At 46.7% G+C, this 25,036-nt stretch overlaps 1 protein-coding gene across 2 annotated transcripts in view; it reads left to right on the forward strand.

The window, feature by feature from the left end:
* The window catches only part of ROBO4 (roundabout guidance receptor 4), a 969,314-nt gene that overhangs the window by 819,603 nt on the left and 124,675 nt on the right, over positions 1-25,036 (forward strand). For both annotated transcript variants that reach the window (XM_069614539.1, XM_069614540.1), the window contains exon 18: positions 15,178-15,599. In XM_069614539.1, coding sequence (XP_069470640.1) covers positions 15,178-15,599 — 422 coding nt within the window. The remainder of the gene's footprint in view (positions 1-15,177; positions 15,600-25,036) is intronic.

Consider the following 25,036-nt stretch of genomic DNA (forward strand, 5'->3'; position numbering starts at 1 on the left):
CTTTAGCTCACTATCTTTCACAGAGAAGAAATATCCCAAACATATCAGTCTTTGTCCTGCCCTGGGGCAGTCCAGCACCGAAATGCTAGGCAATTCTCCTCTGAACAAGAGTACCAACAGAAACCCCAGACACGTGTTTCGGTCTGGTTGGACCTCATCAGTAGGGTGGATATGTGCCTCTCTAAAAATAGTGAGCAAGGGGTCCACATCTGGATTCCTCTAGTAACTTAGGGTGAGACCCAAAGTTACTTAAATATGCAAATTAACAAGGGGGGTCCTGGTTACAAGAGACTTACCCAGAGTCTTTAGCTCACTATCTTTCACAGAGAAGAAATATCCCAAACATATCAGTCTTTGTCCTGCCCTGGGGCAGTCCAGCACCGAAATGCTAGGCAATTCTCCTCTGAACAAGAGTACCAACAGAAACCCTAGACACGTGTTTCGGTCTGGTTGGACCTCATCAGTGGGGTGGATCTGTGCCTCTCTAAGAATAGTGAGCAAGGGGTCCACGTCTGGATTCCCCTAGTAACTTAGGGTGAGACCCAAAGTTACTTAAGACTCTGGGTAAGTCTCTCCTAACCAGGACTAATGTCTGGCAGAGGGACTCCGAGGACCCCCTTGTTAATTTGCATATTTAAGTAACTTTGGGTCTCACCCTAAGTTACTAGGACCCCTTGCTCACTATTCTTAGAGAGGCACAGATCCACCCTACTGATGAGGTCCAACCAGACTGAAACACGTGTCTGGGGTTTCTGTTGGTACTCTTGTTCAGAGGAGAATTGCCTAGCATTTCGGTGCTGGACTGCCCCAGGGCAGGACAAAGACTGATATGTTTGGGATATTTCTTCTCTGTGAAAGATAGTGAGCTAAAGACTCTGGGTAAGTCTCTCCTCACCAGGACTAATGTCTGGCAGAGGGACTCCCAGGACCCCCCTTGTTAATTTGCATATTTAAGTAACTTTGGGTCTCACCCTAAGTTACTAGGGTAATCCAGAAGTGGACCCCTTGCTCACTATTCTTAGAGAGGCACAGATCCACCCTACTGATGAGGTCCAACTAGACTGAAACACGTGTCTGGGGTTTCTGTTGGTACTCTTGTTCAGAGGAGAATTGCCTGGCATTTCGGTGCTGGACTGCCCCAGGGCAGGACAAAGACTGATATGTTTGGGATATTTCATTTCTGTGAAAGATAGTGAGCTAAGGACTCTGGGTAAGTCTCTCCTAACCAGGACTAATGTCTGGCAGAAGGACTCCCAGGATCCCCCTTGTTAATTTGCATATTTAAGTAACTTTGGGTCTCACCCTAAGTTACTAGGGTAATCCAGACGTGGACCCCTTGCTCACTATTCTTAGAGAGGCACGGATCCACCCTACTGATGAGGTCCAACCAGACTGAAACACGTGTCTGGGGTTTCTGTTGGTACTCTTGTTCAGAGGAGAATTGCCTAGCATTTCGGTGCTGGACTGCCCCAGGGCAGGACAAAGACTGATATGTTTGGGATATTTCTTTTCTGTGAAAGATAGTGAGCTAAAGACTCTGGGTAAGTCTCTCCTAACCAGGACTAATGTCTGGCAGAGGGACTCCCAGGAACCCCTTGTTAATTTGCATATTTAAGTAACTTTGGGTCTCACCCTAAGTTACTAGGGTAATCCAGACGTGGACCCCTTGCTCACTATTCTTAGAGAGGCACAGATCCACCCTACTGATGAGGTCCAACCAGACTGAAACACGTGTCTGGGGTTTCTGTTGGTATTCTTGTTCAGAGGAGAATTGCTTAGCATTTCGGTGCTGGACTGCCCCAGGGCAGGACAAAGACTGATATGTTTGGGATATTTCTTTTCTGTGAAAGATAGTGAGCTAAAGACTCTGGGTAAGTCTCTCCTAACCAGGACTAATGTCTGGCAGAGGGACTCCCAGGACCCCCCTTGTTAATTTGCATATTTAAGTAACTTTGGGTCTCACCCTAAGTTACTAGGGTAATCCAGACGTGGACCCCTTGCTCACTATTCTTAGAGAGGCACAGATCTACCCTACTGATGAGGTCCAACCAGACTGAAACACGTGTCTGGGGTTTCTGTTGGTACTCTTGTTCAGAGGAGAATTGCCTGGCATTTCGGTGCTGGACTGCCCCAGGGCAGGACAAAGACTGATATGTTTGGGATATTTCTTTTCTGTGAAAGATAGTGAGCTAAAGACTCTGGGTAAGTCTCTCCTAACCAGGACTAATGTCTGGCAGAGGGACTCCCAGGACCCCCCTTGTTAATTTGCATATTTAAGTAACTTTGGGTCTCACCCTAAGTTACTAGGGTAATCCAGACGTGGACCCCTTGCTCACTATTCTTAGAGAGGCACGGATCCACCCTACTGATGAGGTCCAACCAGACTGAAACACGTGTCTGGGGTTTCTGTTGGTACTCTTGTTCAGAGGAGAATTGCCTAGCATTTCGGTGCTGGACTGCCCCAGGGCAGGACAAAGACTGATATGTTTGGGATATTTCTTTTCTGTGAAAGATAGTGAGCTAAAGACTCTGGGTAAGTCTCTCCTAACCAGGACTAATGTCTGGCAGAGGGACTCCCAGGATCCCCCTTGTTAATTTGCATATTTAAGTAACTTTGGGTCTCACCCTAAGTTACTAGGGTAATCCAGACGTGGACCCCTTGCTCACTATTCTTAGAGAGGCACAGATCCACCCTACTGATGAGGTCCAACCAGACTGAAACACGTGTCTAGGGTTTCTGTTGGTATTCTTGTTCAGAGGAGAATTGCTTAGCATTTCGGTGCTGGACTGCCCCAGGGCAGGACAAAGACTGATATGTTTGGGATATTTCTTTTCTGTGAAAGATAGTGAGCTAAAGACTCTGGGTAAGTCTCTCCTAACCAGGACTAATGTCTGGCAGAGGGACTCCCAGGACCCCCCTTGTTAATTTGCATATTTAAGTAACTTTGGGTCTCACCCTAAGTTACTAGGGTAATCCAGACGTGGACCCCTTGCTCACTATTCTTAGAGAGGCACAGATCCACCCTACTGATGAGGTCCAACCAGCCTGAAACACGTGTCTGGGGTTTCTGTTGGTATTCTTGTTCAGAGGAGAATTGCCTAGCATTTCGGTGCTGGACTGCCCCAGGGCAGGACAAAGACTGATATGTTTGGGATATTTCTTTTCTGTGAAAGATAGTGAGCTAAAGACTCTGGATAAGTCTCTCCTAACCAGGACTAATGTCTGGCAGAGGGACTCCCAGGACCCCCCTTGTTAATTTGCATATTTAAATAACTTTGGGTCTCACCCTAAGTTACTAGGGTAATCCAGACGTGGACCCCTTGCTCACTATTCTTAGAGAGGCACAGATCCACCCTACTGATGAGGTCCAACCAGACTGAAACACGTGTCTGGGGTTTCTGTTGGTACTCTTGTTCAGAGGAGAATTGCCCAGCATTTTGGTGCTGGACTGCCCCAGGGCAGGACAAAGACTGATATGTTTGGGATATTTCTTTTCTGTGAAAGATAGTGAGCTAAAGACTCTGGGTAAGTCTCTCCTAACCAGGACTAATGTCTGGCAGAGGGACTCCCAGGACCCCCCTTGTTAATTTGTAAAATTATATGTGCACTACGACCAGATGTCTCTTATTGACTAATTTTCTCAAGGAAAAATGATAACACCAAAAGCTCTGAAAAAGTCAAGCCTCATCAATGTAGCGCATATCTTCATCCCCTTAGTGGAGTGGAAGTGTATTTCAGATCTAGTCACATCACATTGACGGTGCCCAAAAGAAGAGTAATAAAAGAAAAGAGCCACGTGGTGCCATTTTAGCCAAAATTCAAAACAAGAAAGTGATGGGGGATGATTAAAGCAAGAATTGAGCTAGTGGCGAGAAGGCTGGAAATCCAAGCGAAAAGACATACCTTTTGTGAAAAGATGCTACTCACTAAGAACTTACCACTAAACTGAATTCCTAGGCAGAACACATTTTTTTTTTAAAACGGCAGATCCGTGCCGCCTCAGAACTTCTTAGTCTGCCATACTTCCAACATTCGATAGGGCTGAAGGATGCTGGTAAAGGTAGCAAGAATGCAGTATCAAAGTAGTTTGATAAAAATAACCAACATAAATTAACAACTTGAAAAAGCCGCAATCGAGGCTACTCTCAGAATATACAAGACATGTACATTTTCTTCACTGTATATTCCTGGAGGAAGAAGGATTTTCAGAAATTACACTGAGAATTGTTTGGCAAAGCATTAGTGCAAAAACATTACATTAGGTTTTGGAAAATGGTGTCCTGGAAGAGTGACCAAAGATCAATAAATAGGATTGGAAGATTGGCAAGGATTGGTGAACTGTGTTTGAATAAGCAATTAATACATTACCAAATAGTACACAAGAGAATGCCAAAAAGTAAAAGATCCAGGCTGGGTTTACTGTTGTCTGTAGATAAAATGGCAACTCGACCTACATACTGAAAACAAATAGATAAGAGTATCTTATAAAAGGAGCGAGAATAGCAAATCCGTGTGGTACTTCTTGGGTATGAAGACCACCTATGGTTATATTGGGTAACTCTTAAGTGCTGAAGGGTAGGATTGGCAGACCTTTAGTCGTGAGAGATAGAAGGGTCTAAACACACATTTCTTCAAATACATTTTGCATCATTAATAATGAAGAAAATAAGGTTAACATAGATAACTATTCAGACGGCAAAAGATTTAACATGCATTTTTCAGGAATGTTTTATGAAGATAAACATTCATAGATGCAGATTGTGAAAAAGTAGCATCAGTGCAGTTTGGAAAGGAGTATGCATATAAGCGGATGCCTGGGGGTTGACAAATAAGTGTATTTTCTGGCTAGGTCAGAAAGTGCAATTATCCAAATCCTAATTCCATGAACACGTACCTACAAATATATATTTCGACAAGAAGGGATGTACCAATTGTCTAGCCTCTACCTCTGTCGCGTGCATTCATATGAGAACTAGGCTGCATTTGTGTTGTGGTGTTCTACTCAGTAGATAAAACATGTGTGATTCGTCTCTCAGGTGGGAGGATCATGTATGCATTGGGGAGCCAGGGTAAGCATCTCTCCTGGGTGCTACATCTGCAATCATATTGCTCTGTAGAATTTTATGCTGTGAAATGCTCATTGTCTCTGTTGTCTGGCTGCACTCGTTATTTCGTCCTCATTAGTAGTCAAAATCCACCTGCGTGAAAGGATAAAGACACTTCTTCCACATCCAGTTCAAGGATGAAAAATAACACATGCGAAATGTGGATAACCTTAAATGGCCTTAAGGTTTCCATAAAAAGACATCTTCAGATGGTGATGCTCTTATGCTCCTGAAGCGATACATAATGACCATAAAAGGTAAAACCAAATCTGTCAACTCACTCTAGCACGGCACAAATATCATGAAAATAATAGATGACAATAAAGTACCCCCTTTGACGGCAAACAGGTCAGATCATCTCCTTATCATATCCTGCTTTTTGTAAATGGTATTAAGGATTTAGATCAAGAATGCATAGTCTTATCCTGAAAATGCCTCTTGCACACCACTTCCAAGAGATGACATCTGACTTGCTGGGTAGAGGTTCCACGAGGAAGATCCCATGAATAGAGTGAGTTCCTAAAAAAACATAATGCTTTGATAATGTAAAACATATAGGCGCTTGTTGCTGACTGGAAAGGCTAATAGAATGCTCATTGAAATGAATGAAAACTGCTTTAGGTGGGGGATTGATAACCAGAGGCTATGGTACAAGGTGAAGAACATTACCCATGGACACAGACAGAAAACATAATCTGCATACACTTTTTTATGAATCCCTTCCACTTCAGCAAATTATGAAGAGTCACGCACATACATCTCCCAATGTGCACTGCACAACAGATGAAAACATAAATAGAAATGAACATTAATCTGTGAGTTCCTCCGCTCACAGAGGGACAACACTATGGGCCTCATTACGAGGTGGGCGGTAAGGGCACCGGCGCCGGTAATCCCTTACCACCCTACTACGAGATCCCTTAGCGGGTCCCTTCCTTAATGCCTGGTTTTACCAGGCGTTATGGAAAGGACCCGTTAAGGGACTTCAGAGCTAATAACGGTACCGCAATTTGCGGTACCGTTATTAGCACCTTCCCATTGAGCCCTGTGGGGGCCAAAATGGGAATGGGGAATGGCCTTTTCAATGGGGACTTACCGGTCCCGCAAAGGTCGGAATACCGGTATTGGAGGTAGTCATGGCGCTAATAGTGCCATGACTATCTCCAACCTCGTAATGAGGCCCTATGCCTTGATGTGTTCATGAAGATTTACCTTCCTGGAACCTGCAATGAACAGACACTACTGACTTTAAATGTGTGGTTTATTACTGGTGAAACATAAAGGGGTTAATTAAATATGGCAGAATGGAGTGCTCTAAATTGTACTGGGATAGCTCATCATCTCACAAAACTAGGGAATAATAAAAGATACATGGGATTCCAAGAATACATATGTCTTTTATATGAGTCAGTTAACCATCAAAATAGGACATGTATGACACAAGAGGGATGCCGCATTATTTTCAAATGAACCAGGTTGCACGCCTGAATCCCAGCACAGCCGTGCATAATGTCTAGTCCTGCTGGTTGATCAGACTCTGTCCACCTTTGTTGCAACATATTATGTACAGCTCTTGTTTGAACCCACAATGTATTATCATTCGGCATCAAATGCAAAAACAAACAATGACAACCAATAGCCCTTGCAATAAGAGATTATATCACCATGGGAAATGCTGTTGCTCTCCTGATAGACAACCCTAAGCATGAACCGTCCATTATGGTACTATGTGTATGGCCCTATAGGAGTATGATCTAATAGTAGAATCTTGTCAGCATATCCCCTGCATGGGATATGCAGACTTTCAATTTTGGGTGGAAATATTCATGCTTCTTTTGCGGCGAAGGGCATATCCACTGACTATGTACAGACTAAATAGCAGCGGTTCCAGAACACACCTTGCTTCAATCCTATACTTGTAGCAATCTGCCCTGGCATATTACCTGGGAGGAAAAGCATATGAAAGAGAAATCCATAGTCCTAAAACTAAAAAGGCTGGAAAAGGCTACACGTGTGTCAGAGGTATGTCAGGGTATTATTCATGATTGATCATGATGATCATCTGTCGTGGGGTTGCTGATGATGAAGACCTTCCAAGGGCAAATCTGCTGACATCCATCCTGCGCGGGTAATTACCCTTCAATTAATTATTTAAGTGTGAATAGGTGAATTGCAAAATGTTGGTTCTTCATTTTTAATGCACAGTAGGGACTGGCTATGTTACATTTCAGGTAAAGGGGTTGTTTAAAAACGGCATTGTTTTTACATGCAAATTGCATACCAGGAGCTGACTATTTTAATTGTAAAATAGAACTTATGTAGTTGCCGACACTAGAGTTTTACTTAATTACAGACATGTCAGATTAGAGTGATTTGACCTGCGGGCTCTGCCTGTGGTGTGTTTTTTTTTTTAAATATATTTTTATTGTTTTTTTCAAGAAACATACAACCAGTATCATCAACACGACAATCAATTAAATATCCGCAATAATTCCCATTCCCTCCCTCCCCAAGTGAACCCGGACCGGGGTTACGCAGTCTGCTGCTGGCATTAGGGTGAGCCCGGGCTGTCCGGGTCCTCACCTGAGGTGCTGGCTTCCTTAGGACTGAACAGGGCCGTCGTGAGGGCAATCCACTGCAGGAGGTCCTCCGAGTCATTTATTTTTTGCTGTCTTTGCGCCAGCTCCCAGGCCCCGGTTTCAGCCACAGTCCATCTGCGAAGGTCCTCCCACCATGTTACAAGTTTAGGGGCTCTGGGACACTTCCAGGCCATTGCGATGCGCCTTTTAGCGAGGATGTACATCAAATCTTTGAGCCTGTTGAGAGATTTGTTTTTTTTCCCTCGTGGGTACGAGCCCAATAGACATGCCTTGGGGGATTGCACGTCTAGCGTTATGTCCTCCTCTGCTACCTTGGTCTGAATTTGCGACCAGAAGGTTCGTATGTTCGGGCAGGCCCAAAACATGTGGGTCAGGGAGGCCGCAGGTTCTTGGCACTTGGGGCACCGCACCACACCAGCGCCATTGAATCTCGAGATGACAGCTGGGGTAAGGTAGGCCCTATGGATGATGTAAAATTGGATAAGTTGAAATCGGGCATTCCTAGAGACCTTTTTGTGATAGTGTGTTATTGTTTCCCACTCCGTGTCGCCAAATAGTGTGTTCAGCTCGGCCTCCCATTTGCTCTTGCATGTGAGTTCGCTATGTGTGGTGTTGTCAATTAGGATCTCATAAAGCCTAGAGGTTTCGTGTCCCCCTTCTGCCACACCTATCAGGTTCTCTATGGCCTCGTGTCCGGCGCATTGGGATTCTGCATCCGGCCATCGCCTCCTAAGTCTGTCCAGCACCGCCCCGTATAGAAGGAACTGACCCAGTGGGACCCCAGTCAATTCGTGCAGCTCGGGAAATGTGTGGATGCCCTGGTCATCCACCAGATCGCCCAGAGTGGCGACGCCAGAGGGCTCCCATATATTCCGGATCGCCCTCCGGTCTTCCGGCCTAGTGAACATGATGGCGGCTATAGGGATCTGTGGGGAGTAAGGGTCGGACAGCTTGACCAACTTGCAGGCCCGACTCCAAATTTGAGTGCCTAGGCGGATGAGGTGCGCGTCCAGCGTTTTGGGCATTGGTCCGATCCAGAGGAGGTCCCTGAGCAGCCATGGTGCGTCTGGGGGCTGCAATAGGCGTGTGTCCGTCATGGCATCATCAGCCATCCACTGGATCACGTGCTTAAGCTGGGCCGCTATGTAGTAGAGCTCAAAGTTAGGTGTGTTCAGGCCTCCCCTCTCGTACGGTCTTTGAGTAATGTCTAGGGCAACTCTGTGCCTCCCCTCCCGCCATAAGAGTTTCCTACATAGCATGGCCAGGTCTTTGAAAAAACGCTGGGGGATGTTGTAGGGGACGTTGGTGAAGAAGTGTAGGAGACGGGGGAGTGCTACCATTTTAAGGAGTCCCGCCCTACCAGCCATCGAAAGGGGCAGTTTGCACCATAGGTCGATTGATTTAGCCAGTCCCTCCTTAGCCCTGCCCGTGTTCAGAACATGTTCGGTCTCAGGGTCCCGGTGGATCACGACGCCCAGATATTTGAACGTAGTGGGTTCCCATTTAAGGGCCAAAGGGGGGAGGTGTTCTTCCTTGGTTCCACTAAGTGCAGCCAGGGGGAATAAGCAAGACTTGCTGTGGTTAATCTGGACCCCTGTACATCTGTGGAACCCGTCTAGGGTTTCCAGGATGTAGGGGAGAAGGTGTTCGGGATCCCTCAGGTAGAGGAGCATGTCATCCGCATACATGGAGACAAGGTGGTTCACACCATTTATCGTTATTCCCCCGTCACCGTATTCCTGCCTAAGGTATGCTGCCACTGGTTCAATCGCTAAGATGTAAAGTAGAGGGGATAGGGGGCACCCTTGTCGAGTGCCCCTGGCCAGGCTCCATTTTTCAGAAAAAGTGTTGTTGGTACGCACTCTGGCGGTGGGGTTGGTGTAAATGAGTTTTACCCAGTTCAAAAAAGCCGTTCCGATCCCCATCTTTGCTAAGGTGGCATAAAGCCATGTCCATCGGACCGAATCAAAGGCTTTAGAGGCGTCGAGGGACACAACTGCATATTTACCGGGCATGCCGTTTGTGCTGTGTATCACGTGGTGCAGCCTTCGCAGGTTCTCGGACATAGAGCGACCCTGCATGTAGCCCGTCTGATCCTGGTGTATGAGGTATGGGACGGCTGCACGAAGCCTTCTGGCCAGTAATGCGGTGAGGATTTTGTTGTCTACATTCAACATGGATAGTGGGCGGTATGAGCCGCAGTCAGAGCTGTCCTTGTCGGGCTTAAGTAGGGGGATGATGGTGGCTTCAATCATGGTGTCGGGGAGGTGGCCTATGTCATACGCCTCGTTATATACTTTGGACAACAGGGGGGCCAGTATATCCTCATAGGCCTTATAAAATTCGCTCGGGAGACCGTCCGGTCCCGGCGTTTTACCCGAGGGCAATGACCTAATGGTGGCTGTGACCTCGTCGGGGGTGACGGGGGCTCCGAGGGGATCTGCCAAGTGGTCCTCCAGGCATGGGAGCCAGATGGCGTCTAGGGCGTCCTCGATCGCGTGGTCAGGGGGCGGGGCTGGATCGGAGTAAAGGGTTTGGTAATATTGTTTGAACGCTGCATTGATACCCACTTGCGTGTGGAGGGTCAGGCCGTCTGTATTACGAATGGAGCAAATGGGGTATCTGGGGGTTTCTCGTTTATAAAGCCATGCAAGAAGCTTCCCGGGTTTATCGCCCAGGGCATGATTCCTCTCCGTGAATTTAGTATAGCTCAACTTCCCCAGCGTCTCCCAGTGTGTTAGGCATGTTTGTTTAAGATCAATCATCTTTTGCAAGTGGGCGGGATCAGGGGACGGGGTGGCTTCGAGATCTTGGAGTTCAGTCTCAGCGTGCGCTAGCAGGGACGTGACGGATTTTAGGGCCCCTCCAGCCGCGGCTATCATTTCCCCCCTAGTTACCACCTTGTAGGCTTCCCAGGCTGTGCCTAAGTATCTGACGCTATCAATGTTGGTCTGCCAGTAATGTGTGGAACCCTCCCTGATTTGTTCGCTGAAGGCTTTGTCCAGCAGCGCTTCGCTTCTCAATTTCCACGTGGGGATGGGGGGCCTGGGCGTCGTGGTCACCCACGAGGTCATCAAAGGGGAATGGTCTGAAAGTACCCTGGCTAGGTACTGCGTGTCCTCAAATCCCGCCACATGCTCTTCGCTAATGAACAGGCAGTCTATCCTGGTATGGACCTTATGTGGGGGGGAGTAAAAGGAGTAGCCTCTGGTTTCGGGGTTTTGCACTCTCCACAGGTCTTTCAGGGCATATTGCTGCGTGAGGGCGTTCAATATCTTGGCGGGTGGGGAGGGGTCCCCGTGTTTACCATCCGACCTGTCTATGCAAGGGTTCAGGGTACAGTTATTGTCACCTCCCCATATCGTTATGCATTCATCACTCGGGGTCAGCCGAGCGTACAGCGAGCGAAAGAAAACAGTGGCATCATGATTCGGGGCATAGGTGCAAATCAGGCGGACGTCCCTCCCCTCTATGGTGCCCTGAACCAGGGCCATCCTACCTTCATTGTCCGTTTTGGTGTGGGTCAGCTTGACTGGGACAGAGGGGGCGATCCATATCAAGACGCCTCTGGCGTAGGTGGAGTAGGGGGAGCCCACTAGGGTGCCCCGCCAGACCTTGGCCAACGCTGCAAGCTTAGGGCCACATAAGTGGGTCTCCTGAAGGAGGGCGATTCCGACCCTGTGGCGTTTCATGTAGGCGTGGATGCGTCGCTGTTTGATATAGCTGTTTAGCCCCCTGACGTTCCAGGACATGACTCTGATCCTCTCAGCCATGGTCTGTGTGTGGTCGTGCGGCTGTGGGAAGCGTGAGGTTGAGGGGTTTGACGAACCTGGTCGTCCTGGTTGCAATTCTGCTGCGCTTGGTCCCGGTCCGGTTTGTGTCCAATTCAAACTGCAATCCCAACTTGGGGTTCGAACCCCCACAAACAACAACGTCTAACTTAACAAAAAACACAACTTCAAACATAACACGTCTAGCGAGGTTGCCCTTGCTCTGACATCCCCGTTTCTGCCCCATCAGACCAGGGTCTTCCGGTGCCCTACGGGCGGGTGAACTCACCCAAAGTATCCTGGGGTTAGGAAGGGGGCTGCCTCCGAAGGTGTTGTCAGGAGGTGCGCCACGACCGGCGCGGCTCCGGTTCCATCAGTGTCGCCACGACTATTGTCATATGAATGTACAATCGGCGACTGCAGTCAATGAGTGGAGAAGTTCCTATGTTGCGGGCGGCTAGGGCCCGCGCTGCTTCCGTTCGATGTCCGGGATCTGTTCTCTGTCCATCCATTCGCAGGCCTCTGCTGGGTTATCAAACAAGTGGGCCTTGTTGTTGCGCAGGACCTTGAGTCTAGCCGGGTAGAGGAGTAGATAGCGCAGGCCTGCTTCCTTGAGTCTCGCCTTGGTGTGGTGGAACTGGGCCCTGCTCCTTTGAACCTGCAGGGTGTAGTCAGGGTAGATTGCTATCTTTGCGGCGTCCCTCTGTATGGATCCGCCCATCCTGGTGAAGGCCAAAATGGATTCCCTGTCCCTATAGTTGAGGACTTTGGCTATTATGGGTCTTGGTGGGGTCCCCGGTGGGGGCCTCCTGGCTAAGGAGCGATGGGCTCTTTCAATAGTGAAGCCCTGCGACAGTTTCCCGGCCCCAATTTCCTGTATGAGCAGGTTCTCGACGTAGTTGGTAGGGTCGTTGCCCTCGATGCCCTCGGGCAGGCCGATAATTCTGATATTGTTTCTGCGGGCCCTTCCTTCGGCCTCCTCAGCCCTGTCCTCTAGGTTCTTCACTTTCTGCGCCAAAATGTCTACATCCTTTAAAAGTTGAGTTTTGGCATCGGTATTGTCTCGGACTTGGATCTCGAGAGCGTCCGTTCTGCCGGTGATAGAGCGCACATCCTGCCTCAGTAAATTCAGGTCGATCGCAACCGCATCAATCTTGTCCTCCATAGTTTTCTGGAGTGTCTTGATGGCCTCTAGCAGTTGGGAGTTAGCTGGCTCGGGTCTCGCGGCGCCCGGCACCTCCACAGGGGCAGAAGCCTCCGCGGGTCCGATCGCTCCAGCGGCCGCGAAGGACTCCATGGTAGTTTGGCGGTGTCTGCTTCGGGCGCCCTTAGTGGTCATGTCCTATCTTCGTGGTCCGTCAGGCCTCGGCAGGCACTACACAGTCTGTGTCCGATGGCGCCGTGCTGGGGATGCTTCGTGGGGGGGGTTGTGCGTCGGCCGCCCGCCGGGCTGCGCCAGTGGGCCGCTCAGCAGGGCCCGGTGAGGGTGTAGTTAAGGCCGCATCAGGCGCTCCCCCCTCCGTCTCCTCGCTGCTCTTCTTCGGGACACAGGAGCACAGGTCTCAGCTTAGGCAATCTCTGCCACTTCAGATCGAGTTCCATAAAGGCTGGCCCCTTGCGGGTTCCTCCCGGTCGGTCACAGGGCTCCGCTACAGCGTCAGGCTGGGCATCGTCATGGCCGCCATTTTCTGTCCTCGTACGACGTTCCGTTTCTTTTTGATGGTGCGGGCCCTCAGAGGGTCGTGAGGCTCCCAAACTTCGTCAACAGGCGGAACACTCCTTCACACGACCTATATTCTGTTTTCAAGTGGCTGCAGTCAAGTTTAAGCGGTAGTTGGTGGCGGATCCATAATCGTATCGAGCGGAGCTGCGCCGAACACGTCCTTCCTACATGGCGGTTAGCCACGCCCTGCCTGTGGTGTGTTTATTGTGCTGTGTGTCTTGTCACAAGCTTTACTGTGGCCTTACATTCCTAAGATTCACACTCAGGACTTGTTGATATTGAATCTGCATTTCACCATGTGTACACAAGTGGCTGGTAATGAACGAGCATTGTGAAACATTCAAAGTCCTATGTGGGGTCCATTCTGGGGATGTTCCTTCACTTAATTTGGGTTGGAATAATTATGTTTTGCAACTATATATGGAAACAATTGTAACCAGAAAACGAGCTCATGAACTCATTCTTCTACCTGTGTTCCAAGAGTTGACCTCTGAGTTCTAGGGATTGAGCTGCACACCATTGGTTTGACCCGACAACTATAATTGGTTATTTATAATACGAGGTTTTTAAGGCAGACCCGGGATTCGAACCTGTGTTGCTCTGTCGTCTTGCTTCCAATACAAGTACCTTGCCCCTGAGCTATCCTACGCATGTCACAACAATGTTATCTCTTCTGTCACATGCAACTAATCACTTAGGGCAGTGTCCACCTTTTGCGTCCTTTCGGAACAAAAAGTAATTGATCAAAAATGTGTTTATATTTTCCAATGTACAGGGAGTAAGTATGCCTAATTAACAAATCTAGAATCTAAATCTATTACAGCAGATCTTGTTAGTCAGTGGCAGCAGAACACAATGGTTGTACAGAATACCTAATAATGATAAGATTAATGTATTGATTCATTAGATCTAGCATACTTATGCATTTGGAAATTATTGTCCAGATATCTGAACCAATTTCCTTGATACCTCCTATACTAACTTACTCCTACTGTGTAAACCAAGGAGGACAGAGCCCTTCATTTGCAACCAACTGTCTGGGTGCAAGGAACACTGCACATACTTACTATTGGCCCTGCTTGGGTGAGCGTGATTTAAGGTCTCAGGCTAACAAATAATTTTGAACTAAACAAGAGACACAGATTGAAACCATCACACAGTGTGCCAATGCCACACAAATAATGTCCCAATAGCAAATGTCTGTTTTACTGCAGGTCCATAGAGCTGCCTGTTAATGCTGCAATTGTACTGACATACTATATGTTTTGCCAGGCTGTCTTCTAAAATAAATCTTGTTTGGTGCAGCATGGATTACCAAATGCCGCACAGCGCCACAAAACCACACACTTGGCATGATTGCACTTTACACATTTCCAAATAACAACACATACCCTTGGTTTATTTGTCCGGAATATTAAGAGAAAGGTCTATTCAGGTATTCTGAAAATCGGTAATAATTACTTGATATGAACTCGACTGAACTCAGAGGATTGGCAGCTTGGCTGCAGCTTGACTGAAATGTGTGTCCTTCTTACCTTTCCAAGCTGTTTCCTTGCAAGCAAGATACATAGCTATTCAAAATGTGTTTTACAATCACTGACATGCGTGGCATAACATTTCTACACATGGACTGGCCCTCGCTCAAACCACCATTGCTGTAGTCCATATCCTAGGTCTCCTATATGACAGGTGTTACAGGTCATTTCTTAAACAACTGTTTGATGCCAAAAGCCTTCTCATCTTTATAGATTGGCACAGTGGGCAGAGGTAGGGTGGTGGGAACAGTTAGGGTAAATATTGCTGTCATTGTATGTGCTGTCCCTATGCAGCCTGCCAACCTTTCCCTCTAATTAACATTTAGGATTTAGTGTGTGTGTGATTATGTAGAATTAGAAGCTTTTGTCACTTAACTTAGCTATTTTACAACATTAATGTACTGATTTAATTAAATCGTATCCCCTTCTCCTTTCATTAAAAGGCATCAAATGGACAGCGCCTCCTCTGGACCAAGAAACTCGTCCTCATCCTCACCCGGCACGTACGGCTACATCTGCAGCCCTTTGCCATCAGATCTAGTGGAAAGAGACCCCGCGGATGAGGATGAAGACCCAGAACTGGACGAAGGCTGCAGCACCTCGCTACAGTTCTATCGCAAGTATTGCCACACGCCCACCTCCAGCGTCAGCGAGTACGAGGGCTCCCTCGGCGATTCGCTGGTCAATGGCTGGGGCTCCATCTCAGAGGACAATTTCACCAGTGCCCGCTGCAGTATGGTCAGCTCATCAGATGGCTCCTTCTTAATGGATGCCAACTTCGCCCAGGCCCTCGCCGTGGCCGTGGACAGCTTCTGCTTTGGTATGTCCCGAGGGGAAGTCGAAGAAGCAGACAAAACCTATGCTGGTAAACTCCTTTGCAATATTATCAACATGAACATTGTTGTTAGCAGCACTGAATGAAATATGTGATGCTAGGACTAATCCCCGGGTTCAGAGAGAACAGCAAAATGCCTGCAGGTGATAAGATGTGGAAGTTGGTTAGGGCAGAGTTGGACAGGTGTTGGGCTGATAATAAGTCAGACTGATTAGATGTTGGGGATTTACAAAGGGACCACTTCATGCTTCTACATGAATTTACCACGCTCCGTCTCAAGAAACTTGTACCTACCAAGGCGCTAACTCCTCCAAATAAAGATGAGCGCCCCAGGCCATTCTGAAGGCCGCCGTGGAGGGCAGGAATCAAAGAGAAAAGAGCTCTTCTTCCCCTACCCGAGTGTGGGGGTCACAAGGCAATCATTGCTCCTGCTGATACACCTGAATAAAGGGTACATGATGGGGTGCAACTTAATCTTTAGCTGTGTGGGGGTGGTGCCATGCAGACATTTCAAAGTGAAACACAAGCACCTTATCATGAAAGTAAGCAAAGGGATCAAGTATCCTGTAGCTGATCACCATAGGCTGAATGTGTGCAACAGGGGCTCATGAAATCAGCGGCATGGCCACACTCCTTTCCGGTGAGACTGTGGCTACATGCTAGTGTGCTAAGTCTCTCTGAAGGTCTGGAAAAAGGCCTCCTCCTCGGAGGCGAAGATGTATTTGCCCGCATAGCATCGGAGGGAAGGCAAACGCTGGGCTTACTCAACTTCTGATTGTGCAGTCCTAATTGCAATACCAGCAGGTTCATATCTGACCACTGGCATGATTGGGGCAGCGACTGGTGCAATCTGTCAATGTGCCTACTATTTTTCACCTCACAAAGATTCTACAAGATACGCGCCACCACGTGGGTGATGACTAGCTGTCCTTCTGCACCCCCTTGCCCATGTGTTTGCTGTGACCCGTGCTCCCTAAAGGGAACATGCTGAGGCGCAATGCCCATTCATGGGGCAGCCCATGTAAATCAACAGCGTGTGTTGGATTTAAATTATAGTATTTGAAAAGTGGCCTGAGACCCTTTATGTAATGCCATCCTTTGGACCATATTATGAATCTCCATTTGCGCAGGCAATGCTCCATTTACAAGATGTTGCAGAATGTCCAGCAATATTGGGCACACTTTCCAAATGGCCAAACTGATATCCCTGAAGTCAACTACATGCCCTAACATAGGAATTGATAAGTGAACTGATCGCTTTAGCGCACTGATCACGAAGACTATAGGGAACGTCAGTTCTCGGATATTCAATCATAAAGAAGCCACTGTAGACTACTTCTCCTCTTTAGGAGTTCCTCCACAGAGACCCAGCTGACAAAATGCAAAGGCTCATAGTATTTTAGCAAATAGAATTGGATGGGGAAAACATGCATGCTGACATAGGGGGTTTAAGACATAGGGTCTCATCATGAGTTGGGCGGTATCCCAACTGTAAAACCACCCAACTGTAATAGCGCTAGTTAACGGTAAATCCCTATTCCCCATTGGATCCATTGTACCTAATGGGGAATTTTTGATACAAATGCTGCGCGCTAACACAACCAGCAGTAATTATGCCTAAAACAGGGCACTCAATTGTATTTTAACCTCCAGAAAAAAGCTGCCGGTAAAACAGCGCATTTAGCGCCCAACTCGTTATAGGCCCAACCCTTAAATGCGTCTTTAATAGCGTTACCGCTGCATTTAAGGGCTACCGCCTAACTCGTAATGAGGCCCTTAGATGAAAAGTGGGAATTACAGACGGGTAGGTTGGATGGTTAACAAGGATATAGAACAACTTAAATGGGAAGCAACTTGTAGTGGTGAGTGACAATCCAAAGGTTGCTTGCTGATAATATTGCGAAAATAATATTATTAAATTAGTCAGGCATAAATTGGGCTATAACTTTGTTTCTTATGGCATGCCAGTTCAGTAAAGCCTGCCATGGATCAAACTGGATTTTGAATCTATTTAATTATGTTAAAAAATGGCCGTGCACTGTGATAACGAGCATGTGGTATTATAATGCATGAGAAAATATAGTTAAAATGATTTGGGCAATGCTGTGTATGGAACCGTGGTTTCGCTTTCTTACAGGTGAGGTCACTATTTCTCCCCCCCTTTACAGCGTAACACTACTGCCGGTGTGTGCCTCCATCCCGTCTCCTGGTCAATTATTGATGACCCATCAACATATAGTATGTCTCCTCCCGTTAATGCATGAGCCGTTCATCGGAGTGGGAAAATAAATAAAACTCCTGTGTATAATCCAGAGTTGCTAAAAGAGGGGCTGTGCAAATAGCTTCTTTTGAATCCTCAAATTGTCTATTCCCTACAATAATTACAGAATTCCAAAGAAGTGTTGCATTTGCTTGACATTACTGAGCCTAGGGGTGCCGCGTACTGCCGTCGCCCTATCTGGTAATATTGTTTACCCATTTGCAAAAATAAGTTGTCCCAACTATAGTACCTCCTGTTGGCAGTATTGTAGCTTCATTTTATCTGCCTTGTTCCCTTTGTGAGCCAGCAATTGCAATAATGCTACAAAATACCTCCTGCACTGTTGTTAATTTTCACTACATACTAGCAGATCATCCACATACTGGGTGATTGTGTTAGGCACCTGACTTCAATGTAATCTGTACTTGGGTCACATCGCTCAGTAACCCAACATCATGTGGATTAACAGTCCATAATTGTGCTGGCACATATCGCATGTCCTCCTAAGAAAATAAATCCCGGGTCACCACTGTCATGAGGGGGCACTCTACCTTCCTATACTGCACCATGATATTACAAGGATGCAGATTTCCAAAATAATCTTCCCATTTTGCTCATTGTCGTCAAATAACTTGTTGGATCTATACATAGTACTGTGCGCCACCCGCACCCATCCTGATCTGTTCCGATCAGGACTACTCTTTTGTCTGACACTACTAGTCCTTGCAAATCTAAAAATAATATTATCCCTGCCACCATCTCGGGTGCCACCATGGGTCGGAAAATAAAATCTCTGGGCAATGTCCAACATTTCGTCGCAATTTGAGGCACTGCTTTAACTAATACCTTGATACTATAGAAAAATATGTCCGGGACCACAGGAACCCTATGGACTACTGACTCCCTTGTCATTGCATCGATTATTACCATTGCTTGCGCTACACATATCCCTGGAGTGGAACACACTACCCCTTGATCGGTGAATGATATGGTTATATTTAGTTCACTTAGCATAAACCTACCCAACAAGTTAACAGGAGAACTCTCAGAACACTACCTTCACTTCCACTTTTATATCCAACTCCTCAGTGAATGGAACCGTAGAAATAGCCCCAGAGAATCCCTGTTCATCAAGAGATTTACCTGATAATGGAAAGTTCCCCTCCATAATGCATGATTTTGTTGCACCTGAATCTACCATAAATATAAATTGCTTGTTTCATATTTCCACCTCCACCAAGGGTTCCTCTTCAGGGCATGCAATTGTCAATAGGATTGGACATGGGGGTGCTCTCTGTGGGCTGTCCTAATAAGAATATGTATTTGTGCCAGGGAATGAAAAAGGGCCACCCCTTGCCATTGTAACTTCTTGGAATGTGGTGCCTGTCCCCCTGCCATCCTGTTAAACTGTGTTCCCTCACCCTGCTCTAGTTGTTGCCCATGTTGCCCCTGCCTGTCAGCCCCATAAGGGAACTGATTTTGACCCCCTCGCCCAAATTGCTGTTGTCCCATTCATTGAGGCCCTTGGATCCCTACCCTAGAGGTGATGGCCCATAATTAAATCCCATTCCAGGCCTGTTCCTGCACTCCCTTGCAGTATGCCCCATCTCCTACAATATCAGCACTGTTTTGTTCCCAATCCACCTCCTTAGGGCGCTAATTCTCCAAAGCCTCCTTCACACTACCACTGTGGGTTGGGGTACTGCTCCTCCCCACCCCATTGTCCCTGTCCTCCGTCGCCGTATAGTGCCGCAATTTTGGCATTCACAATTTGCTGAGTGTCACCTGTCATTTCCTCCTGAGCCAGTGCTGTCACTGGTGCTTGGATGACAACCTTATTTAGTTTCTTTTTCACTAGTTTTGCCTAGTCCGTTTGCCGCTACTGGACTGCCCCCCTGTCTCGCTCCTTGATTCTCTTACATGGTGGACTATTATACTTTGTATCCCCGGCCACCCTTTGGCTTCAATTCCCACAATTTTATCTAGTGCCTTTTGGACCTCTTTTGGTAATCCCCTCTTTACGATCAAATAGAAAAATGGTACCAAATGGCCCCATTGCCCCCCTGTCTCAACTCTCCACATTTCCTGTAACTTAAGAATAAACCTAACTGGGGCCTCATCATCACCCATTGTACATTATATTCAAGAATGTAAGTCAGGGGTATCTGGGTACATCCTTCATAGGGTATCCCATACCCTTTCCTTTACCTCATTAAAGGCTGCTCCATCATGTTCATTATCTGCACAACCTACCCCAGAGAACCCAGCCCTTGTCCATATGTCCCCAGCCTGGTCCCCAACTATGATGACCAGTAAACTCTTAACATCTAAAGCTACCCCTGTTGTTTGTTTTTCAAATTCATAGATCCATTTACTAGCTCCGGCTATAAGCTGGGGGAGAGCTTAATCAAATAATGTTTGTCCATTTGAGGCCATGGCACATACTGCATTATCCCTACTCCTTTATGTATAAGAGGCAATTGCATATCTATTTTGTTTTCTATCCCTTTGTTAGTATTCTTCTGATCTAATACTACCACCATTAAATCTGGTCTATTTCTTGGTCTAACCATCCTCACTACCTCCCATGGTGGGAATGGGTGTCTCGCCACCTCTTCTCCTTGATCTCCTTCTTGCCCTGCCTCTTCATTATTTCTACCACCTCCATCTTCCCCCCCATTTTCCCTTGCTTGTTCTACTTATTGTCCGTGGACCATACATACCCTCTGCCCATCATCTTTTTAAACACACGCATTTCTTATTGCCCCAGGATTGAATCTAAACAAAAATCTCCTGACTTCCAATCACCTATTTTCTGCAGTGGTACCCTTATTTCTGGTGATACTTTTTCATGTTCTTGTAACCTGACTAACCTTTCCCGTAACGCTCTTAACTCATTGGGGGTCATTACGACCCTGGCGGTAGGGGGTTAATGGCACCGGTAAGGATGCCGGTGCCGTTAACCCCCTACCGCCCTGTTATGAGGTCCCTTAGCGGGTCCCACTAAGGACCGGCTGGTTTTACCAGCCTGTCTTAGCGGGACCCGTTAAAGGACCATGGAGCTAATAACGGGCCCGCAATTTGCAGGCCCGTTATTAGCTCCTTCCCCATTCCGGGACCACAGGAACCCTATGGACTACTGACTCCCTTGTCATTGCATCGATTATTACCATTGCTTGCGCTACACATATCCCTGGAGTGGAACACACTACCCCTTGATCGGTGAATGATATGGTTATATTTAGTTCACTTAGCATAAACCTACCCAACAAGTTAACAGGAGAACTCTCAGAACACTACCTTCACTTCCACTTTTATATCCAACTCCTCAGTGAATGGAACCGTAGAAATAGCCCCAGAGAATCCCTGTTCATCAAGAGATTTACCTGATAATGGAAAGTTCCCCTCCATAATGCATGATTTTGTTGCACCTGAATCTACCATAAATATAAATTGCTTGTTTCATATTTCCACCTCCACCAAGGGTTCCTCTTCAGGGCATGCGATTGTCAGTAGGATTGGACATGGGAGTGCTCTCTGTGGGCTGTCCTAATAAGAATATGTATTTGTGCCTGGGAATGAAAAAGGGCCACCCCTTGCCATTGTAACTTCTTGGAATGTGGTGCCTGTCCCCCCTGCCATCCTGTTAAACTGTGTTCCCTCACCCTGCTCTAGTTGTTGCCCATGTTGCCCCTGCCTGTCAGCCCCATAAGGGAACTGATTTTGACCCCCTCGCCCAAATTGCTGTTGTCCCATTCATTGAGGCCCTTGGATCCCTACCCTAGAGGTGATGGCCCATAATTAAATCCCATTCCAGGCCTGTTCCTGCACTCCCTTGCAGTATGCCCCATCTCCTACAATATCAACACTGTTTTGTTCCCAATCCACCTCCTTAGGGCCCTAATTCTCCAAAGCCTCCTTCACACTACCACTGTGGGTTGGGGTACTGCTCCTCCCCACCCCATTGTCCCTGTCCTCCGTCGCCGCATAGTGCCGCAATTTTGGCATTCACAATTTGCTGAGTGTCACCTGTCATTTCCTCCTGAGCCAGTGCTGTCACTGGTGCTTGGATGACAACCTTATTTAGTTTCTTTTTCACTAGTTTTGCCTAGTCCGTTTGCCGCTACTGGACTGCCCCCCTGTCTCGCTCCTTGATTCTCTTACATGGTGGACTATTATACTTTGTATCCCCGGCCACCCTTTGGCTTCAATTCCCACAATTTTATCTAGTGCCTTTTGGACCTCTTTTGGTAATCCCCTCTTTACGATCAAATAGAAAAATGGTACCAAATTGCCCCATTGCCCCCCTGTCTCAACTCTCCACATTTCCTGTAACTTAAGAATAAACCTAACTGGGGCCTCATCATCACCCATTGTACATTATATTCAAGAATGTAAGTCAGGGGTATCTGGGTACATCCTTCATAGGGTATCCCATACCCTTTCCTTTACCTCATTAAAGGCTCCTCCTTCATGTTTATTATCTGCACAACCTACCCCAGAGAACCCAGCCCTTGTCCATATGTCCCCATCCTGGTCCCCAACTATGATGACCAGTAAACTCTTAACATCTAAAGCTACCCCTGTTGTTTGTTTTTCAAATTCATAGATCCATTTACTAGCTCCGGCTATAAGCTGGGGGAGAGCTTAATCAAATAATGTTTGTCCATTTGAGGCCATGGCACATACTGCATTATCCCTACTCCTTTATGTATAAGAGGCATCTACATATCTATTTTGTTTTCTATCCCTTTGTTAGTATTCTTCTGATCTAATACTACCACCATTAAATCTGGTCTATTTCTTGGTCTAACCATCCTCACTACCTCCCATGGTGGGAATGGGTGTCTCGCCACCTCTTCTCCTTGATCTCCTTCTTGCCCTGCCTCTTCATTATTTCTACCACCTCCATCTTCCCCCCCATTTTCCCTTGCTTGTTCTACTTATAGTCCGTGGACCATACATACCCTCTGCCCATCATCTTTTTAAACACACGCATTTCTTATTGCCCCAGGATTGAATCTAAACAAAAATCTCCTGACTTCCAATCACCTATTTTCTGCAGTGGTACCCTTATTTCTGGTGATACTTTTTCATGTTCTTGTAACCTGACTAACCTTTCCCGTAACGCTCTTAACTCATTGGGGGTCATTACGACCCTGGCGGTAGGGGGTTAATGGCACCGGTAAGGATGCCGGTGCCGTTAACCCCCTACCGCCCTGTTATGAGGTCCCTTAGCGGGTCCCACTAAGGACCGGCTGGTTTTACCAGCCTGTCTTAGCGGGACCCGTTAAAGGACCAGGGAGCTAATAACGGGCCCGCAATTTGCAGGCCCGTTATTAGCTCCTTCCCCATTCCGTTTGACCCCTATGGGGGCTCGAATGGGAATGGGGAATGGTTTTCTGAATGGGGACTTACCAGGTCTTTCAAGGTTGGAATGACCCGGTAAGTCCCCATTCAGTGAATCCGGACCCGGACACTGGTTTGTAGGCAGCCATGGTGCTATTTGCACCTTGGCTGCCTCCAAACTCGTAATGATCCCCATTGTCTTTGTTTACTTGTGGCCCCTATGGATACACTGATGCTACGGGCATGTCAGCGCTTGTGGATAAGTGATATGGAGGTGGAGCTACAAAAACTCTTGAGTCCCTCCTAGTTGCTAATCCTGTTGAAACTCTCTCTACCCCTGGAGGCTTGTAGACTGGGTTTGTATACCCTACTGCAGGTTTAAGTGTTACGGGGTATAGCCCCTTAATTTGGATCTCCTTTTCATCTTCCTGATCTTCCATATCCTCGAATAATTGCCAGAGATCTAAAATATCTTTTCTTTTTGGAATTATTTTTCATGTATATTTTGATGCTAAACAGATGGATATTTTTTCTAGCATGTTTCTGGTATCAGAGCCCTGCTCTGGCCAGGAGCAGGACATCCCCCCTTCCTTTATTTCCACTATCCATTGTTTGTGATACTTATTTATCCTGTCACATTACAGTGGCAGAACCCTATGCATTTGTTTTATTGGGGTTTCTTCTTCCATAAAGTTGTGCGTATCCCTAATGCTTCACTTAGACCCTACTATGCTGGCCATGCTGCTGCTTGTTACACAACAATACAAATGAACCCTCTTTTTCCTCCACCACTTATACTTTTTCCACTTCGATTTCACCCACACACACACTGTGATTCATCCACCTTCCTTGGTTTTTTACCACAAAAGACAGCAAGAGAAAATATACACAATTATTGACTAAAATCCAGGCCCATTCCTTATACCTAGCCACTACTTTCTTATCATCATAAAAGAATAATGCGTGGTACTACCCTTTCAACCTATTATGGCTGAGGATCCCTTACTTCTCAGTCCTTATACGCTGAGGCTCCCCTTTTCCATTATAAAAAGTAGAAAAACAGAAATACGCGACAATTTAAATACATTACCCACCTCCTGTCTAATCTAATCCTTAAAACATCACCTGAAATCCTATCCAATCTATTCCTTAACACATCACCTGAAATCCTATCCAATCGATTCTTTAACACATCACAACAAGTTATATTCCATCTATTCCATTGACCTTGTACTTCATCCACATAACCATACGTTCACACATTCATACATACATGTTCCCATGTTGTTATCACTTGCAAGAGTATACGCACATGTGCGTGTTTCACTTGAGTTTCCTCTGTTACAAAGCTGGCCTTTCTTTCTGGAGCCACGCCCGCTTCAGTGATCCGAGAGGATTTCTTTTAAAATTGATCCTACTGAAATTACTCAGGATACATGTGTTTTTTGATTTAGGGGACTGGTCACTATTGATCGGCATGGCTCTTTTGTAGTGACTGGTCTACGGCTTTGCAAAGTACGTGGCCAAAACTAAGATCACATGAGGGTCACCACTGTAAGGCTAGCTCAACTTACAGGGGTATCCCTAATTACAAGGGAACCCCTAATCAAACTCACACTAGAGTAAAGTACAACCCTCTAACGAAGTAAGGCCAAGAGTCTTTCTTGCAAGGATAACAAGTGTATTCTTTACAGAAATGAGGATAGGAGCAAAGAACTCTGCTTCCTGAACTGTCTCTTCTGCCTTTCAACCATTCCTTTCTCCTGGAAACTAGTGCCAGGTAGGAGCTTTTATACTCATAACTTGCTGTAGTGGCATCTCTGGATATGGGCATGGCTTTACTCTCAACTCATCCTGC

Source organism: Ambystoma mexicanum, chromosome 9, assembly GCF_040938575.1.
Source record: "Ambystoma mexicanum isolate Mex_15411 chromosome 9, UKY_AmexF1_1, whole genome shotgun sequence".
NCBI classification, from domain to species: Eukaryota; Metazoa; Chordata; class Amphibia; order Caudata; family Ambystomatidae; genus Ambystoma; species Ambystoma mexicanum.